At 36.7% G+C, this 18,500-nt stretch overlaps 2 protein-coding genes across 2 annotated transcripts; both read right to left on the bottom strand.

Moving 5' to 3' along the window:
• Positions 1–3,125: 3,125 nt before the first annotated feature.
• Positions 3,126–12,100, bottom strand: LOC105057933 (calcium-transporting ATPase 10, plasma membrane-type). Its single transcript, XM_010940655.4, has 7 exons — positions 11,438–12,100; positions 7,662–7,716; positions 5,604–7,555; positions 5,355–5,513; positions 4,719–4,890; positions 4,335–4,633; positions 3,126–3,815 (listed from the first exon to the last, which is right to left on the bottom strand). Exons 1-7 carry the CDS (start codon positions 11,612–11,614, stop codon positions 3,567–3,569), a joined length of 3,063 nt encoding a protein of 1,020 aa, XP_010938957.1. The 5' UTR covers positions 11,615–12,100; the 3' UTR covers positions 3,126–3,566.
• A 5,490-nt stretch (positions 12,101–17,590) lies between these two features.
• On the bottom strand, positions 17,591–18,118 carry LOC109506650 (uncharacterized). The gene is given in 1 exon segment (XM_019855088.2): positions 17,591–18,118. A coding segment is annotated over 1 exon segment (528 nt).
• Between the last annotated feature and the right edge of the window lie 382 nt (positions 18,119–18,500).

Raw genomic sequence — 18,500 nt, 5'->3', positions numbered from 1 at the left:
TGCTTTGTGTTGTGTCATCAATCCAGAACCAAGCTTTGCTTGTGGAATCTAAATGACTGTTCATGAATGTGGAGTAACTGTCTCTCTTGTGCTGCACGCCATCCCTCAGGATGTTTCATCAAAAGATATTTCGTATGGAGATCAAAGTTCAGTCCCTTTCTTTTTTTTTTTTTTAAACTCCTACAAATAGAAAAAGAGAGACAGTGAAGGCCATACAAAGTTTACCAGGGGAAACAAAAGCCATGCTAAAAGATGCTTAACTTTATAGAATTTTGTAATATAGATACCTCTCTCCCAAGGCTGAAAAAAAGAGTCCACTAGTACTGCCCTTCACTATCCATATGATTATCACATATTATTCCATGGAGCTTCACCTTAAACAAGGGATGATAAATCTATGGATGGTAATAGTTACCTTTTTATTCTTTTTTTTGGATAAAATTAGACTTTATTTATACCGATATAGAGAAAAATACATCTGTATGAATTAAAAAAATAAAATGTGTGAAAAGTCTAGTCTATGGGCAATCCATAAAATAGTTCCAGTATAATTAGACAGATATGCCGTCATCTGATCGGCAGCATTATTAGTTTTTCTAAAACCATGTCACCTCATAAGAAAATAAAGCAGAAGCTATTCTTCAGCAGCCATAAATTAATGGATAGGAAATTTCAGAAATTTGCGGATTTGATAGCCACCTAATGTCTTGTTACTGGTTTACATCCAATATTCCAAATGGTCCAGGGCTTGGTCCACTTAACTGTCCAAGGGCTCACCTTAGCTTACAACATACAAAAGTATTGGATGTTGAGTGAGAAAAGTAGGCCAAAGACTTCTCTCACAACTGCTGCCAATTTCTTTGTCACCAGTCCAGCACGTGGGCGGTGCACTTGCTTCAATGGGGAAGGGGACCCCAAATGTGAGTCCTCCATGCCTCAAAGTTGGTGTGAGGCCTCATCACTCACCACTGTCTGAACTCTGATCACAATGTTGGGAATGAGATGGACTTCTTTAATCCCTAGAGGTCCCTCTTCTCCATGCAGTCAAAAAAAAAAAAGAGACTGAGATATGGGTGGGTAAAATGTTGGTTCAATGGAGTACCACTGGCTCTGGCATAGCAGCAAGGGAAAAAAGATTAAAAAAAAAAGAAATTAAAAGAGGTGCTTGACCTGTGGCAGTTGGAATTTACAAATGAAGCCTGTAGCTCTAAACAAAAGAAAAGGTTCTTCAAATGGTGGCCTGGCCATCACTGCAGACTAAGAATCTCTACCCCCACAAGAACAGTAAATAAGGAAACAAAGCTAACCAAGGCTCAAGGAGAAAAGAAGAGTGCCTCATTTTGACTTGGTCAACAAAATATTTCCATGGGTTCCAGTGAGTGATGGGACTGTCATTATATAATAATTCAGCAAACAGAAGGCAAAGGCCAGCAATGCAGTGGTATGTGAAGTACAAAGTACAGAGGCTTTGGTGTATTTTCTCTATGCAAGCCTTTGGATTACATATAGATGGAAGAATGTTAGTCAAACTTATTTTTATGGCAGCCACCATTGGAGGACATTGAGTGACAAGACATAGATCGGGTTTTCTTTTCCACTGACAGTGTAACATTAAAGGGTGTCTCATAAAATGGTTTATGCACCCAAACATCAAAGGGTGTCTCATAAAATGGTTTATGCACCCAAAACAAGTGCAATGTTGGCTGCCTACCTCTCCAACCATAAATTTAGTTCTTTCTGAACTAACATTTTAGTCTGGATGGTGCAGTAGCGTCCAAGATGTTTGTCTTTAAACTGGTGAGATTAAAGAGCTCTTGGCTGTATTGAATGGGGAAAGGGTTAGAACACAAACACACACATTAGTGTACAGCAGGCAATTTCTAAGTTCCACCGCCCTGCAGCAAAATCTCCACTTGACTGTACCAGAACTAAGATTACTAAGCCAAATGTCAAATATTTGTGCTCTGTTTCTGTTGATTCTTTGTCACCAAACATTTATTTCAAACATTACATCAGGCATCGCCATTTCTTTTAACTGCTATTAGAATTAGTCTTGGTGGGTCTTGTCTTTGCCCTTTTCTAAGGAATTAGGTCACTCTTTGCAAGGAAACCGGGTCTGCTTAAGGTGGGATGAGAAGATTCATCTTTATTTATTTGTATAATCCAATACCATGGCATACACTAAGCTAGTGTCTGGCATGTGCAATGCACATGTAAGACTTTTTCTTTTGGAACTCAGCATTAAAGACATCTGAATTTGGAAGGAAAAAAAAATCTAATTCCATTCAATCATGGATAACTATGATTTTGTTGTGACTTTTAGCATTTCTATATTATTCTGTTTTTTTTATTAGAGAAGCACAAATTCTCAATCTTTCCATTAGAGTCCAGATAATCCAAGAATTTAATAAAAAAGAACATCTCTGCACCCAAAAGGAAAGGCCATGCTTCTCAGGAGAGATCAGGGACAAAAAATGTTGGTCTGAACCAAAGAAAACACTTCATCATGTGGAATAAAAATTATCTTTTCTTGAGTCCCGCTATTGGTGGATTCCAGTAACATACTTGATACTCTGGTAACAAAATATTCTCTCATTAAAATAGTAGAGATAATGAAAATAGAGATTATGACAAAGTAGGCTTTTGCCATGATGCAAAAGGCATATAATTTGGAGAAGACATAGGCAAAGATTTAGCATGTTCAAGACTCATCATGTAAACCTCTATTTAGAACTTCCAGTTTACTCACTTTTCATATTATAAATGAATTGTAATATGAACCAGATAGATCTGCTTCAATTTGCAATTTGCTTATGATTTAACAAAGTAGTTAACTCTCTGCACAACTTCTATCCCTCCTCCAATATGCTCATTCATAAAGCACAAACTAAGTCGATGTGTGCCGCACATGTATCACAACAGTAAGAAATGGTGGATGGTGCATCATGCAAATCAGAATTAGATCTTATTCAGTTGTAAACTGATTCATCTCTGAGCCACAACCCTGAGGTGTGAGGACACATATAAGCATCAAAATTTAATCGATGTGAGGACAAGTAAATTTTTATAGAAAGAAAAAAACAGAAATGAAAGAAAAAAAAGGACAATAATGATTCATAGGGCAATTAGCAGAAGTCTATCTTTCATTCCTTTCCAAGCAGATACAAAGCAAATCAAGAAAACATATGAAGGGAAACGGGATACCTGTTACCAAGCCTTTCTACAAGTTCAAAATTCATCACTTAACAATAGAAAAGAATGTGTTGTAGGGAAACTTGACCCTTCTTTCACGAATAGCTACTTTAAAAATCCAAGGCTGCTAGATTTCTAAGCCTAGGTCCAGTACAGAATGAGTTCAGAGGGCATGACATTTTGTACAGACTGTTAAGACAAACTCAAAACTATGAGCAGATTATTTTCCCATTTTCATGGCCTTTCTGCATGACTTGCTTGATACATGTTTCTACTACTCCAGTGATGAAAAAGCCCATGGAGTTAGCCATCTGAAAAGGCCTTGAAAACTAACAAACACCCCGCAGGCACCAGTTTTTGTCATTGTTGATCTTTCACCTGGATGCCACAGGAATCATTTTGATGGCAGCAGCAATAGGCATGCCAAGAAAACCAATGAACACACTAAAAAACCACTGACTGAATGTAAGTGGGATTGTGCTGGCAAAATCTCCAAGGAATTGAACAATAACAAATTGGAAGATGACGGTGATAGTAATGACAGCCACAAACACATAGTTCTCCAAGATGCCTTGAAACACATTTATTTTCTCCATCTCTCTAGAACTAATCTCATTGAAAACCTGCAAAAGAAGCTCTAGAAATTAGTGTGATTTAATTGTCTTGGTTTAATCCATCAAGAACCACTTGCCAGCCTTTACTAAGTAAATGCATGCACTAAAGAATAAATGAAGATAGCTTCATTAAGGGTGAACATATAAGATGACGCACATATAGTATCTTCCAATCAGGTCAACAGCTCAGCAGTTCTCATGTCCATTTAAACTGTTTTCAAGTGATGTAATTATAGGGAGATGTCTATTTAGGGCACAAGAAAAAATAAAGTTTATCAAACAGCCTTCAAGATTCATTATCTAGTCTAAGGTGACTGATTTGTCAAATTGTCTTTATTTGGTTTAAACACTGTTAAATGGAACTTTGATAAAAGAAAATAAATTCTATGTTGGATTTCATAAATAAGGTTCTAAGAATATGGTCCATATCTTTTGCTAACTATTCAAAATAAATTTCAGCCAAACCAATAGGCTTCAAAGAAAATAGCAACAAAGTTCCTGAAAGAAAGCATGGATGTCATGATTTACCTGACAAAAGACAAACGAATTGAAAATAAGCGTATTTAGTGTAAGATCAGAATCAGGGCCCTCAAGTTGAAATAGCCCTTCCCCTTCTGTCTGGAGATACCATATTATGATAAACTGATAGAAGGCTTGTCCCAGGATATTTCTCCACATTACGTTGCTGATAAAGCTCCCATTCCTTCCAACAGGAGCTCTTTTCATTAAGCCTTCATTAGGTGGCTCAGTGGCTAAAGCCAGAGCTCCAAGTGTATCCATGATCATGTTGACCCAAAGCAGCTGAACAGCGGTTAGAGGAGCATTTCCTGTAATGAGAAATAGCCAGAGGAAAAGGACCATGAGGAATGACTCAAAGCACTAGAATATCCAATTAATGTTAAGACTGTATACCTGTTAAGCAGGCTGAAGAGAAATTAACAATAAGAGCAACCACATTAACAGTCAACTGGAACTGCACAAACTTCTGAATATTTATGTACACAGAACGTCCCCATTTTGCCACAGTTACAATAGTAGAAAAGTTGTCATCAAGAATGATTACATCAGCACTCTCTTTTGCCACCTGCATAAAAGAATACAATTGAAAACATATTGATGTTAAGGTTCAGCAGAATCCTCCGAAATAAGTACACTAAAAGATGGTAGAATTTACTGTAATTAAAACTGTGCATTGTGATTAGTAAACCTAATTACTGACAATGTTGAACCATTGGAAAGCCAAACTTATACATGAAACAAACACAATACAAGATATCCGTGACAAACATATTCACAACATCAATGGTAACATGCCCCCTAGTTTAAGTCATGGTTTGAGAAAGACTAGCGTTAAACTAATTGAAAGAAGTGTAAGGATAAATTAGTGATCACTTTAACAGATAATTTACAAGGTATAATCCATGCAAAGCAGATAATTATGTGAATAATGGCTGAATGACCGGCATGTCTTCACTCTTCTGTCTGTGACAGATAAGGAAGCTTCCATCCGAGACATACAGCAACAACCACAAAAAGGAAAAAAGGTACCTCAGTTCCTGCAATACCCATAGCAAGTCCAATATCCGCCTCATGAAGTGCTGGAGCATCATTTGTGCCATCACCAGTCACAGCAACAACTTCACTGAACATCGTGCGCAAGTGTTTCACCAAGGTATGTTTGTCCAATGGTGAAGATCTAGCCATCACCTGGAAAATTAAAACATTAGCAAGTTGATGAGGAATTAACCAATCAAGTATATAGTATATACATAATGATGAAAGTAAGAGAAATGGAACCTGAAGTTTTGGAATTAAATCTTTCATTTCCTCTAGACTCTTCTTTCTGAACTCTGGTCCTTCAATAGCTACCCCATCATCAGTAAGAATACCACATTCACGAGCAATAGCCTTTGCTGTGTTTATGTTATCTCCAGTAACCATTCTCACAGTTACTCCAGCAGATCTGCAAATTGCAACTGACTCCTTCACGCCTGGACGGACAGGATCTTTAATACCCACAATTCCAATACAAGTATACCCTTCAATAGGAATTTGATCCTCAGCTGAGAAACTATTTTCAATATCTATATAGGCAAGGCACAATGTACGAAGAGCTTCATTAGCAAAGCTTTCAATTGTATCATTGAGATGACGGACTGCTGCTTCATCAAGGGGAACAGCATTACCTGCAGGATCTAAAACCTTATCACAAGCAGCCAATATAATTTCCGAAGCACCTTTAGAATGGGCACGGAGTCTTCCTTCTGGAAGTTGGAGAACCACACCCATTCTCTTCTTCGTGGAATTGAAAGGTTCCACTTTTACAAGCTTAGTTTCCTGACGCACTGCCTGAAAATCTCCACCAAGTGACAAGGCAAACTCCAACAAAGCAGACTCTGTTGGTGTTCCAAGAATTTCAAGCTTTCCATCTTGGTTGACCACAACTTCTCCACCGGTGTTATTGAAAATAGACTGCAGAAGAATTTTCACTACAACATCTGGAAGTTGGGAGCCCATACTACTCACCTTCTCAGGGTCACTTACTTCCTTTATATCTCCACATACACAAGCCTTCACAACAGTCATGTGATTGGTTGTTAATGTACCTGTCTTATCACTGCAGATGGACGTTGCTGATCCCATAGTCTCACAAGCAGCAAGATGGCGCACTAGCGCTTTATCATTCATCATCTTCTTCATGGCAAAAGCAAGGCTCAAGGTCACAGCTAAGGGCAGCCCTTCAGGAACTGCAACAACAACTATTGTCACAGCAATGGCAAAAAACTCCAACAACTCCAATGCATCATCTCCTGACCAGCTCAAGTATGATCCATCCAGAATTTTACGTCTAATTAGGCCTTCTGCAAGCACTGCAAATGTCACAACTGCAAAGAACAGACCGATTTTCCCAATGATAGTTGCCACTCCATTCAATTTGACCTGCAATGGAGTTTCATCATCTCCTCCTTCACTAAGTGTGGCCATGAGCTTACCCCATTGAGTTCTCATACCAACAGTTGTTACCAACATTATACAAGATCCATCTTGGACCTTAGTTCCAGACAAAAGAAACGGATTTTCTTTATTTACAATGGCCGGTTCGCTCTCTCCGGTTAAACTGGATTCATCGATCAATACAGAGAATCCAGAGATGAACAACCCATCAGCAGGGACCTGATCTCCAATTGCCAAATGCACAATGTCACCTGGAAGAAGATCATATATCGACATCTTCTGTCTGAATCCATCCCGCGTAACTTGTATGGATATCTTCTTCTTCTCCTTATCCAAATCCTTGAACTGTAAAGATTGCCGGTAGTCACTCATCGCAGTGACGAAGACAACGAGAAGAATGCTTGCAACAATGCCAAGGCCATCATGTGCACCTTTTGGCCATCCTTCCGTGGCAATGCCAACAATCAGAGATACAAAGGCACAGACAGCCAGAATAATAAGAGTCATGTCCTGAAGGGCTTCCCATACAAATACCCAGAAGCTCCGAACTGGGCTTTCAGTAAACTTGTTTATTCCATAAATCTCTTGCCTGCGTATCAACCTATCCTCAGCAGCAACAAGTCCGTTAGTTGTTGATGTACAAAGCTTGTTTGCAATGCCATCTATACCGCCATGCATTTTCAACTTCTTCACATCATGGCCTTCAACAATGGAACCTAATTCATCAGCACAAATTTGAAAGCCTGCTGCCTGGACTTCTTTAGGTACAACATATTTGCTAGGTAATGGGACACCTAAACACATGCCAACGTCAAAATTTAGATACAGTTTTATATGAAACTAAATAAGTATGCTACATTCCTCAACTTGAAGACCAGAATGACAGAAATAACATTTTACCCTGTATAAACTGAAGTGCAGCCTTTGAAACCAAAACAGCAACCCGCAACTTCTCCTGAAAAACACCATATTCATATGTCAGTCTCTGCCAAATGGAAGAAAAAACTCTAATTCATATAAGAACAAGTGTGCTAGTGTTTTACTGGAAAAACAACATCACAATAGTGCTCAAGACAGATTCCTTGATAGTGTCAGTGAATAATGCAGGAGTCAGGCTGGCATATCCTCCACCCATTAGAGCTTATTAAGCTAGAATGTTAAATAAAGACAGAAGATGGGAACTCGGGTTAGAGTTTTACAGATTTCTAAAGCTGAAATAAGGTTTCTTGACTTCCGGGAAAAACTAATCAAATATATTAATATCAGGACTTTAAATGGTGAAAAACATGGTAAAATGTTAAAACAAGAGGATACTTTAAAGGGATTGAGATTTTAATAAATACTGCAAGAAAAAAAAACAAGGAAAAAGAAAAGATACCTTACAGAATGTAACCAGAAAATTGTAAGTATCTATGGATGATGATGGAGTCAATACAACCAAAGAATCATCACTTAGGATTTAAAGGAGTCCACTTTCAGCTATGAGGCCAAACCATGAAAAGCAAAACTAAAATACTTGTGATTAATTTTTAGTTTTACATATTTTATGAGAAAACTCTAAAACTGATCCTAAAATCAACCATAATAGAAGCGGTACTTTATTACCAAGATTAATAAAATAACAATAAACTGGTTTCTTCTTACACCTTCATTCCAATGATATAACTTCTTTATGAGAAGGTATTGTATGTTGGTCTTTTCTTCATTCACAGTATCAAATGAATGCATAGAAGGAGTATTGAAGCCCTTTCCAGTTCAGCTTTTATGCTAGGAAGCTAATTGTCCTTCAAAAACTTCATAGTAATATGACAAATTAACCTTCCAATCGTACCACACATCTTGATCATACTCCTGTGATTAAAAGAAAATAATTGTTGCTTTTATGTGAATTACAGCACATATGATGCATGAGAAAGAAAAATCATGCATTTATCTAAGGTATGTTGATGAGAAATCTATCTATGATAGATTGTTAAGAGAAGAATTGTTCTCTCTTGATGAGGAAAATTTAGAAGACTAAAAGACGTCAAAAGAAAACCTCTTGACAAACTATCAAGTGCCACTTTAGGACCTTCACCGGAGGTGCATAAAATGATTTGCAAGGAGTGCAGGAAGAAGGAATGCAGTACATGATGATGGTAAACCTAACATTGAATAATTGTGCAGCTTGAGGTGCTGTTTGATGAAGTCTCACTTATAGATCAGTTGAAAATATCTTAGAGACAAATATAAGCTTCTCTTACATACTTTCCTCTTAAATAATCAACTCACAAATACAGCTGAACTAGAAAGTCCCAAGTAGGCCAGAACATGAAAAATATTATTCAAAAAAAATTCGCAAGAGGGAGATGGATACTAACATGGGAATCACAAATTTGAGCTAACCTAAATGGTTGAATGCTAAGTATAGGTAATTTAAGTTGTTGAATGAAAAAAGAGAATGCTACCAAGTAACAATGCAAGAATTTAACTTGACCTATAATCAACCAGTTGAGTAGCATCAAACTTGATGAAAGCATAAATGAGCATAATTAAGCAATTCTGGGCAGTTTGGAGGGAAATAGATGGTGAATCATCCAAAATATTTCAAATCAAAGGCATCCAAAGTATTTTAAAGTCAAATGACAGCATATACTATGCATGCTAAGGAAGAGTCTGCACAAAGCTACAGCTACTAAGAAATGGTCAAATAATTTTAACTCCAGGTTGTTGATAAAGGGAATCTTGTCAGTCATTATATAGATTAGCAAAATTGCTGGATAAATTTCACTAGTCGCTAATTTTATACTGCTGATATGTTGCTTGTAAGAAAAGATACTAACAAAAGAAAGGCAACATGTGTTAAGTAAATCCATTGTCCTGAAGGATTTATGACCAACATAATAATCTTAAACAAGATGAACTCCCGTGTGATGAGGGGCAAAACATTGTCACAAGAAAGACACATTTATGATGCACTTAAACCTTGAATTGTTCAATATGAACCATGCCAAATTCATCAGATATCATCTTGTTTATCATTGAAAGTAATTTTTTTTCTTTTCTTTCTTTTCTTAATGAAAAAAGAAGAGAGGGGGGAAGAAAGCCCATAACGCTACTCTAAGAAAGGTGCTATTCATTTCATCAACTTATAACCAAGGAATAAGCTGAGGATGCAAGCCCTTGGACCACTGGAAACTCAATGCCAAGTCAGTTTCAAACAAACTAATTCCAGTAAAATGAAAGGTGGTCTGAGCTCATAAGTGATGGTGGTGACAAGATTGGAGTAGCATGTGTTTTTGTTATATTAGAACATTTATCATCAAGTTGATTAGGAACATTCAACAACAAATAGGCTATAATATCTACGAGGGCTTTTTGTCTGTCCTTCTGCATCAACCAGGTAATACACATACATGTATGACTGAAGATGTTGAGTATGAAACATTTGCTTCAGCATTTCATCTACTTTTGCAGGGAAGATGTGTCTTGGCAGTACAAATTACAAATTGTAAAAATGTGTTGTCTAAGCTTACAGAAAGATTTTGTGGAGGCATGATCTTTATCTTGGTTTGAAGGGACAAGAACAATATCTAATCCTGAAATCAAAGCATTCACTTGTGCACAAGTTCAGGTTTTCATCTGATTATTGCAGCACTTTAATGTAGAAAACACAACAGGCGGACAGACAGATGGCCCCCTGAAGTGAGACAGACAGACACTCGCATGTGCATGCACGTGCCCCCCCACACACGCACAGAGACAGAGAGAGAGAGAGAGAGAGAAAGGCATAAATGGGAACTCAAGGCCTTGGGAATATACAATTATACGAGGATGAGAGAGATAGAGAACTGGGGAAGGAAAGAATTCAAGGAAAAATGAGTGAAGAGAGGAAAAAAGAAAGTAAAGGAGAAGTATTTAATCTTTCAAATATCTCTTGTATCACATTTTGTACCTGAAAGCAGATTGGGATACTCTCCCCAATACCCTCTTGATGTCAACTCTCAGCATCCTCTAAAACAATCCTCGTATAGGCAATTTCAGGTATCATCTTGTACAAGAAAGGGCGATTATCCTTAAGCCATTTCTAATCAGCTTGAGAGAAGGTGGTAAATTGGTGTAACACGATTTATCATGTACCTATGGTTTTCTCTCAAGCATTAACATGTTTTCCAGCAAAGCCTTGATGTACCTGTTGCTTTAATTTGATCTGCTTGTTTGTTAGTTTCCACCACTTACCATAATTTCCTACTGCTGTTTCATTCTTAGTATTACCAATTGCTTTGCAACTTGAATCCAGAAAGCTTAGGTAGCAAAGCTCGATTTCCAATCACTAACAAACTGGTACAAACTTATTTCATATAAATCCCAGAAACATCGCTTTAAATCAAAAATCAGGCCCCCAAGAGCTAATTTAGACCAGCCTACAGATCAGTGCCTAAACCAAGACAAGATGATAACCACCATCTTATCCTACTCACAACCTGCCAAAATAAGAAATAACTCCAATCTGCCAACTTGTTCTATTTATCATGTTGATGCATTCATGTAACAATTGACGTATAAATGGCATCGAATCCCAAACCAATATCTAAAAGCCAACAATATCTAAAGATCTCATGGCAAATTCACCAACCCACCACCAAAGCCAGAACCAGATAAATCATAGCAGCACAGGGGAGAGGCAGGATTCAAACCTTGTTGGTTCTCTTCATGGCGGCCGCCTCCTGGCGCTTCCACAGGTTGGCGGTGAAGCGGAACCGGCGCCTGGGATTCTTGACGACGCCGCAGACCTTCCGCCATCGCTCGAGCGCCTCGGCCGACGAGTTCTTGGACTTCACCCCACTAAAATTGCGATTCAGATAGGACTCCATTTCCACTCTCCCTTCCCAAAATCCAATCTTTCTTCCACCCCTCCACCTCCGGCTCCTGCAGAAGCCCTCTGCCTCCTTTTTAAAAGGGCTTCCAAGAAAGACGACCAAAGCGTGTGGAAAGGAAGCAAGACGGCATCTTGGCAGAAGCTTCCATGTCGATGCCGTCAAAGCGATGTCCCACTGCTTCTATATCTCCTTGAAGTTGCGGAGAAGCGTCAGGGTAGAGGATAAAATTAGAGAAATTGTGAACAGGGAAGAGCAGAGGAGAGAGAAGAGCAGCGGGGGAGGGAGATTGGATCCGAAATAAGTTGGGAGGAAGGGTTAGTGGCAAAGTTCCCTAGGATTTTGGAAACAGACCAGAACTGATGCATAGATGAGGGCTTAAGGTGAGGGTTTTGGGAACTTGGCTTAAACTTTCCCAAAACTTTACTAACTATTGTTCTCTTGTTGTGGTGGGAGCGCGTGGGTTGGTTCATCCCTTCTTTCCTTCACCAGTTTTTGTACCTTCTTGTTTCCTTTCTATACAAGTTTGGTGAGTGGAAAGGACGTGCAATTACGCCCTCGTACCTTGGACTCGTTTGAACGTGATATTTTACATTAGTTGAGTCAAAAAAAAGGTTGCTTCGCGGTATCTTCCTCACCGGCCAATTGAGACTAAATAGCAATTTGAAATTCTTGTGGGGCTGATGCAGTACATTTTTTTTAAAAAAAAAATTAAATTAACCAAATTATCAAGATGCAAGGTTAGGAAAGCTGCATGCCCTGAATATATAATCTATAGAAAAATTGTCTAATCTAATCAATCTTATTCGCACGATAAAAAGAGTCTATTTGTCTTTTCATTGAATTCAATTAATCAAAAATATACATTCATCAGTCCATGCTAAAATTTCAATCAATTTTTATAAATATTTATATTAAAAAATTAAAAATATAAATCGATTGTTCATTTCTAAATAATTTAATTTACATAAATATAAGAGATGAGTCACTCTATATATAAAAAAATAAAATAAAATAAAATAAAAATTCCACCGTATACCTACACTTTGCTTTATTAGCAAATCTAATTTTTCAAGATTATAATGAGCTAAACAAGATAATACTCCTAAATGACTCAGTTTAAATGAGGCAAGAATTAAACCCAAACATTATATATACAATATGCCAACGATCAATATTTGCCGCATACCGATATAGAATAGATAAATGATACATAAGATATATTCGAATCAAATGTATTGATATAATATCGAGATGGTAGTAGCCAATCTTGATCAAGATATTTGCGAGCATGTTAGCTTGTCCTTTTACAACAAGTCTTTTGTTGTTTTGGTGGGCCATTCATCTACCTTATTGAGATTGAATGGTCAATAAATTAAAAATAGGATGGGGATAATTAACACTACCCACATATGAAGGTAGTCCAACGTGCTTTCGATCAGACAAAAGTGCCCAATTACATCACATCCTACGTATCCTGCGCATCCCATGGGCACAACGTGGGATAAACGCCAAGAATTTGTAAGCAAGAGAGTCCAACGTGAGATCCACTACGACCTTTTGGCTTTTAGCTACCTAACTGCAAGGAAAAGCCGATAGGCCTTCACAATGCTTTCCTGGCACTACGTTTGTACAGGCAAGGCTAAGAAATTTATGAGGGGAATTCAATTTCATGGTAATAAGTTTAAAAGCCGATTGCAGCTTCCAGCCTTGACACGGGGAGGGAAGAGTTGGTGGGTACAGGAGGAACATAAGTGAGAAGAGGGAAGAAGATGAGCACAGCAGATTTGCTTCCACAGTGCACCTAAATGTCTAATAAGAGGGTCTACGCTGCGAGTTCGGCTTGTATCTTTGACAGAAAGAATAATTCCCTTTTTTTTACGTGATGTCAGCCATTAGATCATGGAATATCTACTTTTAAAGTCCACGCAACGATAGATCCAAAAATTTTATTTTATATGATCAATATAACAAAAAAAATAGAAGAGCTTCAGAAAAAAAAATAAATAAATAAATAAATAAATAAAAAATATTAAAATTTATAAAAAAATAATAATATATAATATTTTAAATATTTTTTATAATAAAATATTATAGAAGAGCACCATAATAAAATTTTAGATATTATTAAATATTAAAATTATAATAGTTAACCAAAAATTATTCTAATCATATATATTTGATATGAGTAAAAAAAAAAAAAAGAAGATAAAAAAAATAGAAAAGTATTATAAAAAAAATGAGTTAAAAGAGATGTACCTAATTCTGATTGAGAAGAGAGATAAAAAAAATAAATAATTTTTTATTATATTTGAATTGATTATGATATAAAAAATAAATTGATGTGAGGTTTAAATATAATGGATAGAGAGATGGAGACCATGAGGTTGAGGTGGGGTATTAAAAGATAAATAGAAAAAAAATGAATAAAGGAGGAGAAAGAATGAGAGAGAAGAAGAGAGGTCAAAGTGGTATAAGAGAGAAAAAGAGGATGGGATATATGAATCATTACAGAGAAAATATAGATCCTAATTATTTTTTCTCTCTTTTGATGTAGTCCTTTAGTTATATCAAAAATAAATTGATATGAGGTTTAAATATAAGAGGTAGATGGATAGGGTTGGAGTGGAGTATTAAAAGATAAATAAAAAATTAATTAATAAAGAAAGAGAAAGAATGAGAGAGAGGGTGAGAGGTCAAAGTGACGTGAGAGAGGAGAGAGGTAGAATATGTGAGTCATTAAAGAGAGAGAATATAAGTCATAAATATCCTATTGATGTGATCTTTTTTATTTTTTACTCATTCAAAATTTTATATGAGATATAAAGTCAATTCATAAATTTAATGAAGTCAATTTTGATTTTTCCTACTAGTATAAATACATATCTAATAACTTTTTTTTGGGGAGGTCAATTGATCTTATATTTTCTCACGTGCATTCGCCAATGGGTCTTTACAGTAGATGGAAGGTAGAGATCGGAAACTTTTGAAATCTATATGAAGCAAGATCCTATGCTGCAAAAAGAGAACAATCATTCTTTCTTATGGAAGATACAACCTGAATCCCAATGCTGCATGTTTAAAGTTGCTTCTTCTTCTTATAAGAAGGAAAATTAGAAACTAAATTTTTTTAGCTTCTTGTGATTAAGAATACTTTCTAAGATATTATTATCAAATAATTATTTGTTCAAAAAGTATTTTCATTTAAAATTATGAAAATATTTTTTTAAGCAACACCAAACATGTAGAAACCTTTAGTTTTGTTTCATAGCTAATCCTCTCGTATGCATAGCAGGTCTCCAACTGGAGGGTTTATGGAACACAAACATGGGCCTCAATTAATAAATGAGTGAGGATGTGTTTCTATAGTGCTATGACATGTGCAGGATTTGCTTCTACCTTATGTTACTAATTAGATTTAGGTGATCTGAGTCTTAAACTGGTGGTCACACCATTCCGGTTAGCAGTAAGAGAATTTGGGTTTAATTTTTGGGTTATACACCCTAAAAAATTTTGATCTAGATGCTTACAATGCATGCAGGTCTTGTTTCCTCAGAAAAAATTGACAACATTATACGCTGGATACCTAATATGCTACATGGCATGACCAAGGGAGGGTCAGTTCAACAATTTTAAATAAAAAGATAGATTTTTTTTTTTGTTAAAAAAATGAGAGTTGGAAGGGGACGATCCGACGCATTTACCTTCTATGGACGTGACCATAGGGCTCTAATTCTCACCGGAGAATGTTCGATTTAGAGCCTAATTTGAGTGAATAGACGGCCTCCTCTCCACCATATGGATGAGTTCAATGAATGAGTATATCACATCAGTACCATTGAAGACCAACGAACCAAATGTCATTTTTAAACGTCATATCCGAGCCATCAGGATACGTTTCATTCTACAGTCATTTGTGCCTATATATTTAATCACAGTCTGATATCTGTCGTGATTCAAACTCAGATCACACCATTGAAAATAAAGATCCGTTCTGTTGGGATGCCACTTCAGTGGCAATAAAAAGATTGATTGAATGATAGCAAGCCTAGCATAATTGATGATGTGCACTTGATTGTAATCTGATTATTAGAAGAGCTGCAAATTGCGTGCTACAAATTTCTAAATTCAATGTATTATAATAAAAAGAACTATTTTGGCGGCCCTTTGAAATTAGGTAGTGAGTATTACATTTAAGGATGGTGAATATCCAGCCTACACCCAGTAACTCCTCCCTCCTCTCACAGAAAGCGGAAGCCACTGACTTGAAGAGTTGAAGTAGCAATCCAACCAGAGATGTCAACGGGAACGGATATCGAAATATTTTATTCATCCCTAAACTGAATGAAGCGGTTTTAATTAAAACTAAATGATGACAGCTTCAATAATGATTTTAAAAATTAACAACCATTCAGTTGCGATTCTAATTTTGATTTTGATAAATTTTCTAACGTGAACTTGATCCGAAACTGAACCTTAGACTGAACCTAACATTAACCCGTATATCAAACCCAAAACTGATCATATTCGATAATTAATACCCTCAATATCTTTTGTATTTAGTGTAAATCGACATTAGGAACTCCACCAGATAGCAGCGAAGATGACTCTATGTTGATAAAATAACCTATAAAATCTTTCTTAGTATTAATAAAATTATAAAATTTGAATAAATAATTATAAAATTATATTATAAATTATCTTATTAATTGAGCTTATTTTTCTGGTATGTTTTTTGTTCTCTTAAGCATAATAGGTTTGTGGATTAGTGAAAGCAAAATAAAGGACTGGATTGTTTCCCAAAATTCTTTTGTATTGAAAAAATTATCATTATATATTTTTTGATATAATTGAATTTAGTTTAAACTTGGATTATTGTATTTGTTGGATGGTTATATTATTATTTTTAAATTATTGAGTTTATTTGATAGTGGCATCCCTAGTTTTAGATATATTTATTAGTTAAGCTGGTATGAATTATATTATAAAAATTTTGAATGATGCCTTTAATTTGGTTATTTATATGTGAAAACTTTGAGTGAATAAAAAAAATTAAATTGGTTTTCAATTTTTGGGTTTTGATTTTGCAGTTTTTTTCGTGGTGGTTATGATTTTTTTATTTCATAAATTATTCGATTTTGGTTTCAGATAGCGGTGATGAATTTCAGTTGCAATTACAGTTTTTTTTACTAACCTCACCGTATCCATTCTATTGACATCTGTAAATCCAATTGGCTAATAAAGGAACGTTTTAAATGTCTTTAATTGTAATAGTCCCACATCGGTTGTGGAAAAAATGGTTGACCAGTATAAATGACTTAAGTGATCTACTACCAACAACTAGGCTTAAGTATTTTTGGACCGCATGGTTTAAGGCCCAAACAAGTTGTTGGGTCAGTGGTCGGTATGGAGCATTATAGGATGGTATCAAAGTCAATCCCGAAGATACTATCGTGTGAGGCTACGTTGGAATAGATTGTGCATCTCAGCGATGTACCCTCAATTCGATGGAGGAAGGTTGACCATCAAAGATGATGACGGTGGCGTGGTGGGTTTGCTTTTGGAGTCTCACATGGATGTATACTGGGAGGGGGTACTTGAGCTAAGTGGGAGGACGTCAAGGATTTAAGTGGGAGAGATTGTGATAGTCCCACATTGATTGTGGAAAAAATGGTTGATCAGTATAAATGATTTAGGTGATCTACTACCAACAACTAGGCTTAAACATTTTTGGGCCGCATGGTTTAAGGCCCAAACAAGTTGTTGGGTCAGTGGCCGGTGTGGGGTGTTACATAATGTTTTGGCATTGCTCAACTAAAAATATCGATATAGCAACACATATATTTTCGTCATTTCTCTATTTATGTAATACTATTTACTAATAACTAGTTTATAACCCTTGCGATGCACGGGATGTTTTTTTTTTTAAATATATTTTATTTTATTTATTATATATAATATTTTTTATTATTTTTAAAAATAATATTTTATTATTTTTTTTCTTCCCCCTTCGCACTCCTTGCACACCGTCGGTCGTGCCATCGCCGCCCCCGCAGTGACCATGCTCATCTTTTTGGCGTCCAACACGTACCCCCCCTCTGCCACCGCATATGGGTAGTACACCGCCATAGAAAGAAGGTACTTCTCCTTCTACCACTGGAAATTTCTCAACTAGCTCTCGTAGTCCCATTCGTAGGGCTTCAGTCCAAAAGCATCCAGCATCAACCCCACGAGCATTGGATCAATGAATTCAGATCCCATCGGATTCCTCCTCAGGATCATCTTCTCCGACATGGCAGTGGAGGTGACGGAAACGGCCTTCTTTAGACTGACGTCTGCCTCTCCACTGCTGGCAGTGGCGGCATCGTGGCGTTGACCACAACGGGAGCGGCCCCACCTCTCCTGACGCGAGCGGTGGAGGATGGCGAGGATGAAGTAGTCGCGCTCATAGTCAATAACGGTGAAGTTGGAGGACTTATGGGCGATGGCACCATGGGACATTGCGCGATGGGATGCACTTCGGTGCTCTCTTATTTTTTTGAACACATGGCATGCAAATGGATTAGAAATATGGCGATGCCTCCACATATATATATATATATGTGTGTGTGTGTGTGTGTGTGTGTGTGTTAGATAACTAGGGTCACAAATGGGTCAAGTTGGATGAGACTACACTTGACTCAATTCGGTTTCATTTTCTAATCTTGATTTTGGACTTAAACCAACCTATTGGCTAGCTGGGTCATGCCATGCTTATGAAAAGATTTTAAACCTAATGAGTTAGCCAAGGTCAAGAATGACCAAAACCCAACCTAAAATATTTGAGTTCAAGATGAGATCAAGCTGGATTAGTTCTATAATTTGAGCACTTAGGTATCATTTT

This window comes from Elaeis guineensis, chromosome 15 (genome assembly GCF_000442705.2).
Source record: "Elaeis guineensis isolate ETL-2024a chromosome 15, EG11, whole genome shotgun sequence".
Taxonomy (NCBI): domain Eukaryota; kingdom Viridiplantae; phylum Streptophyta; class Magnoliopsida; order Arecales; family Arecaceae; genus Elaeis; species Elaeis guineensis.
This window is presented reverse-complemented; position numbering and strand designations above follow the sequence as displayed.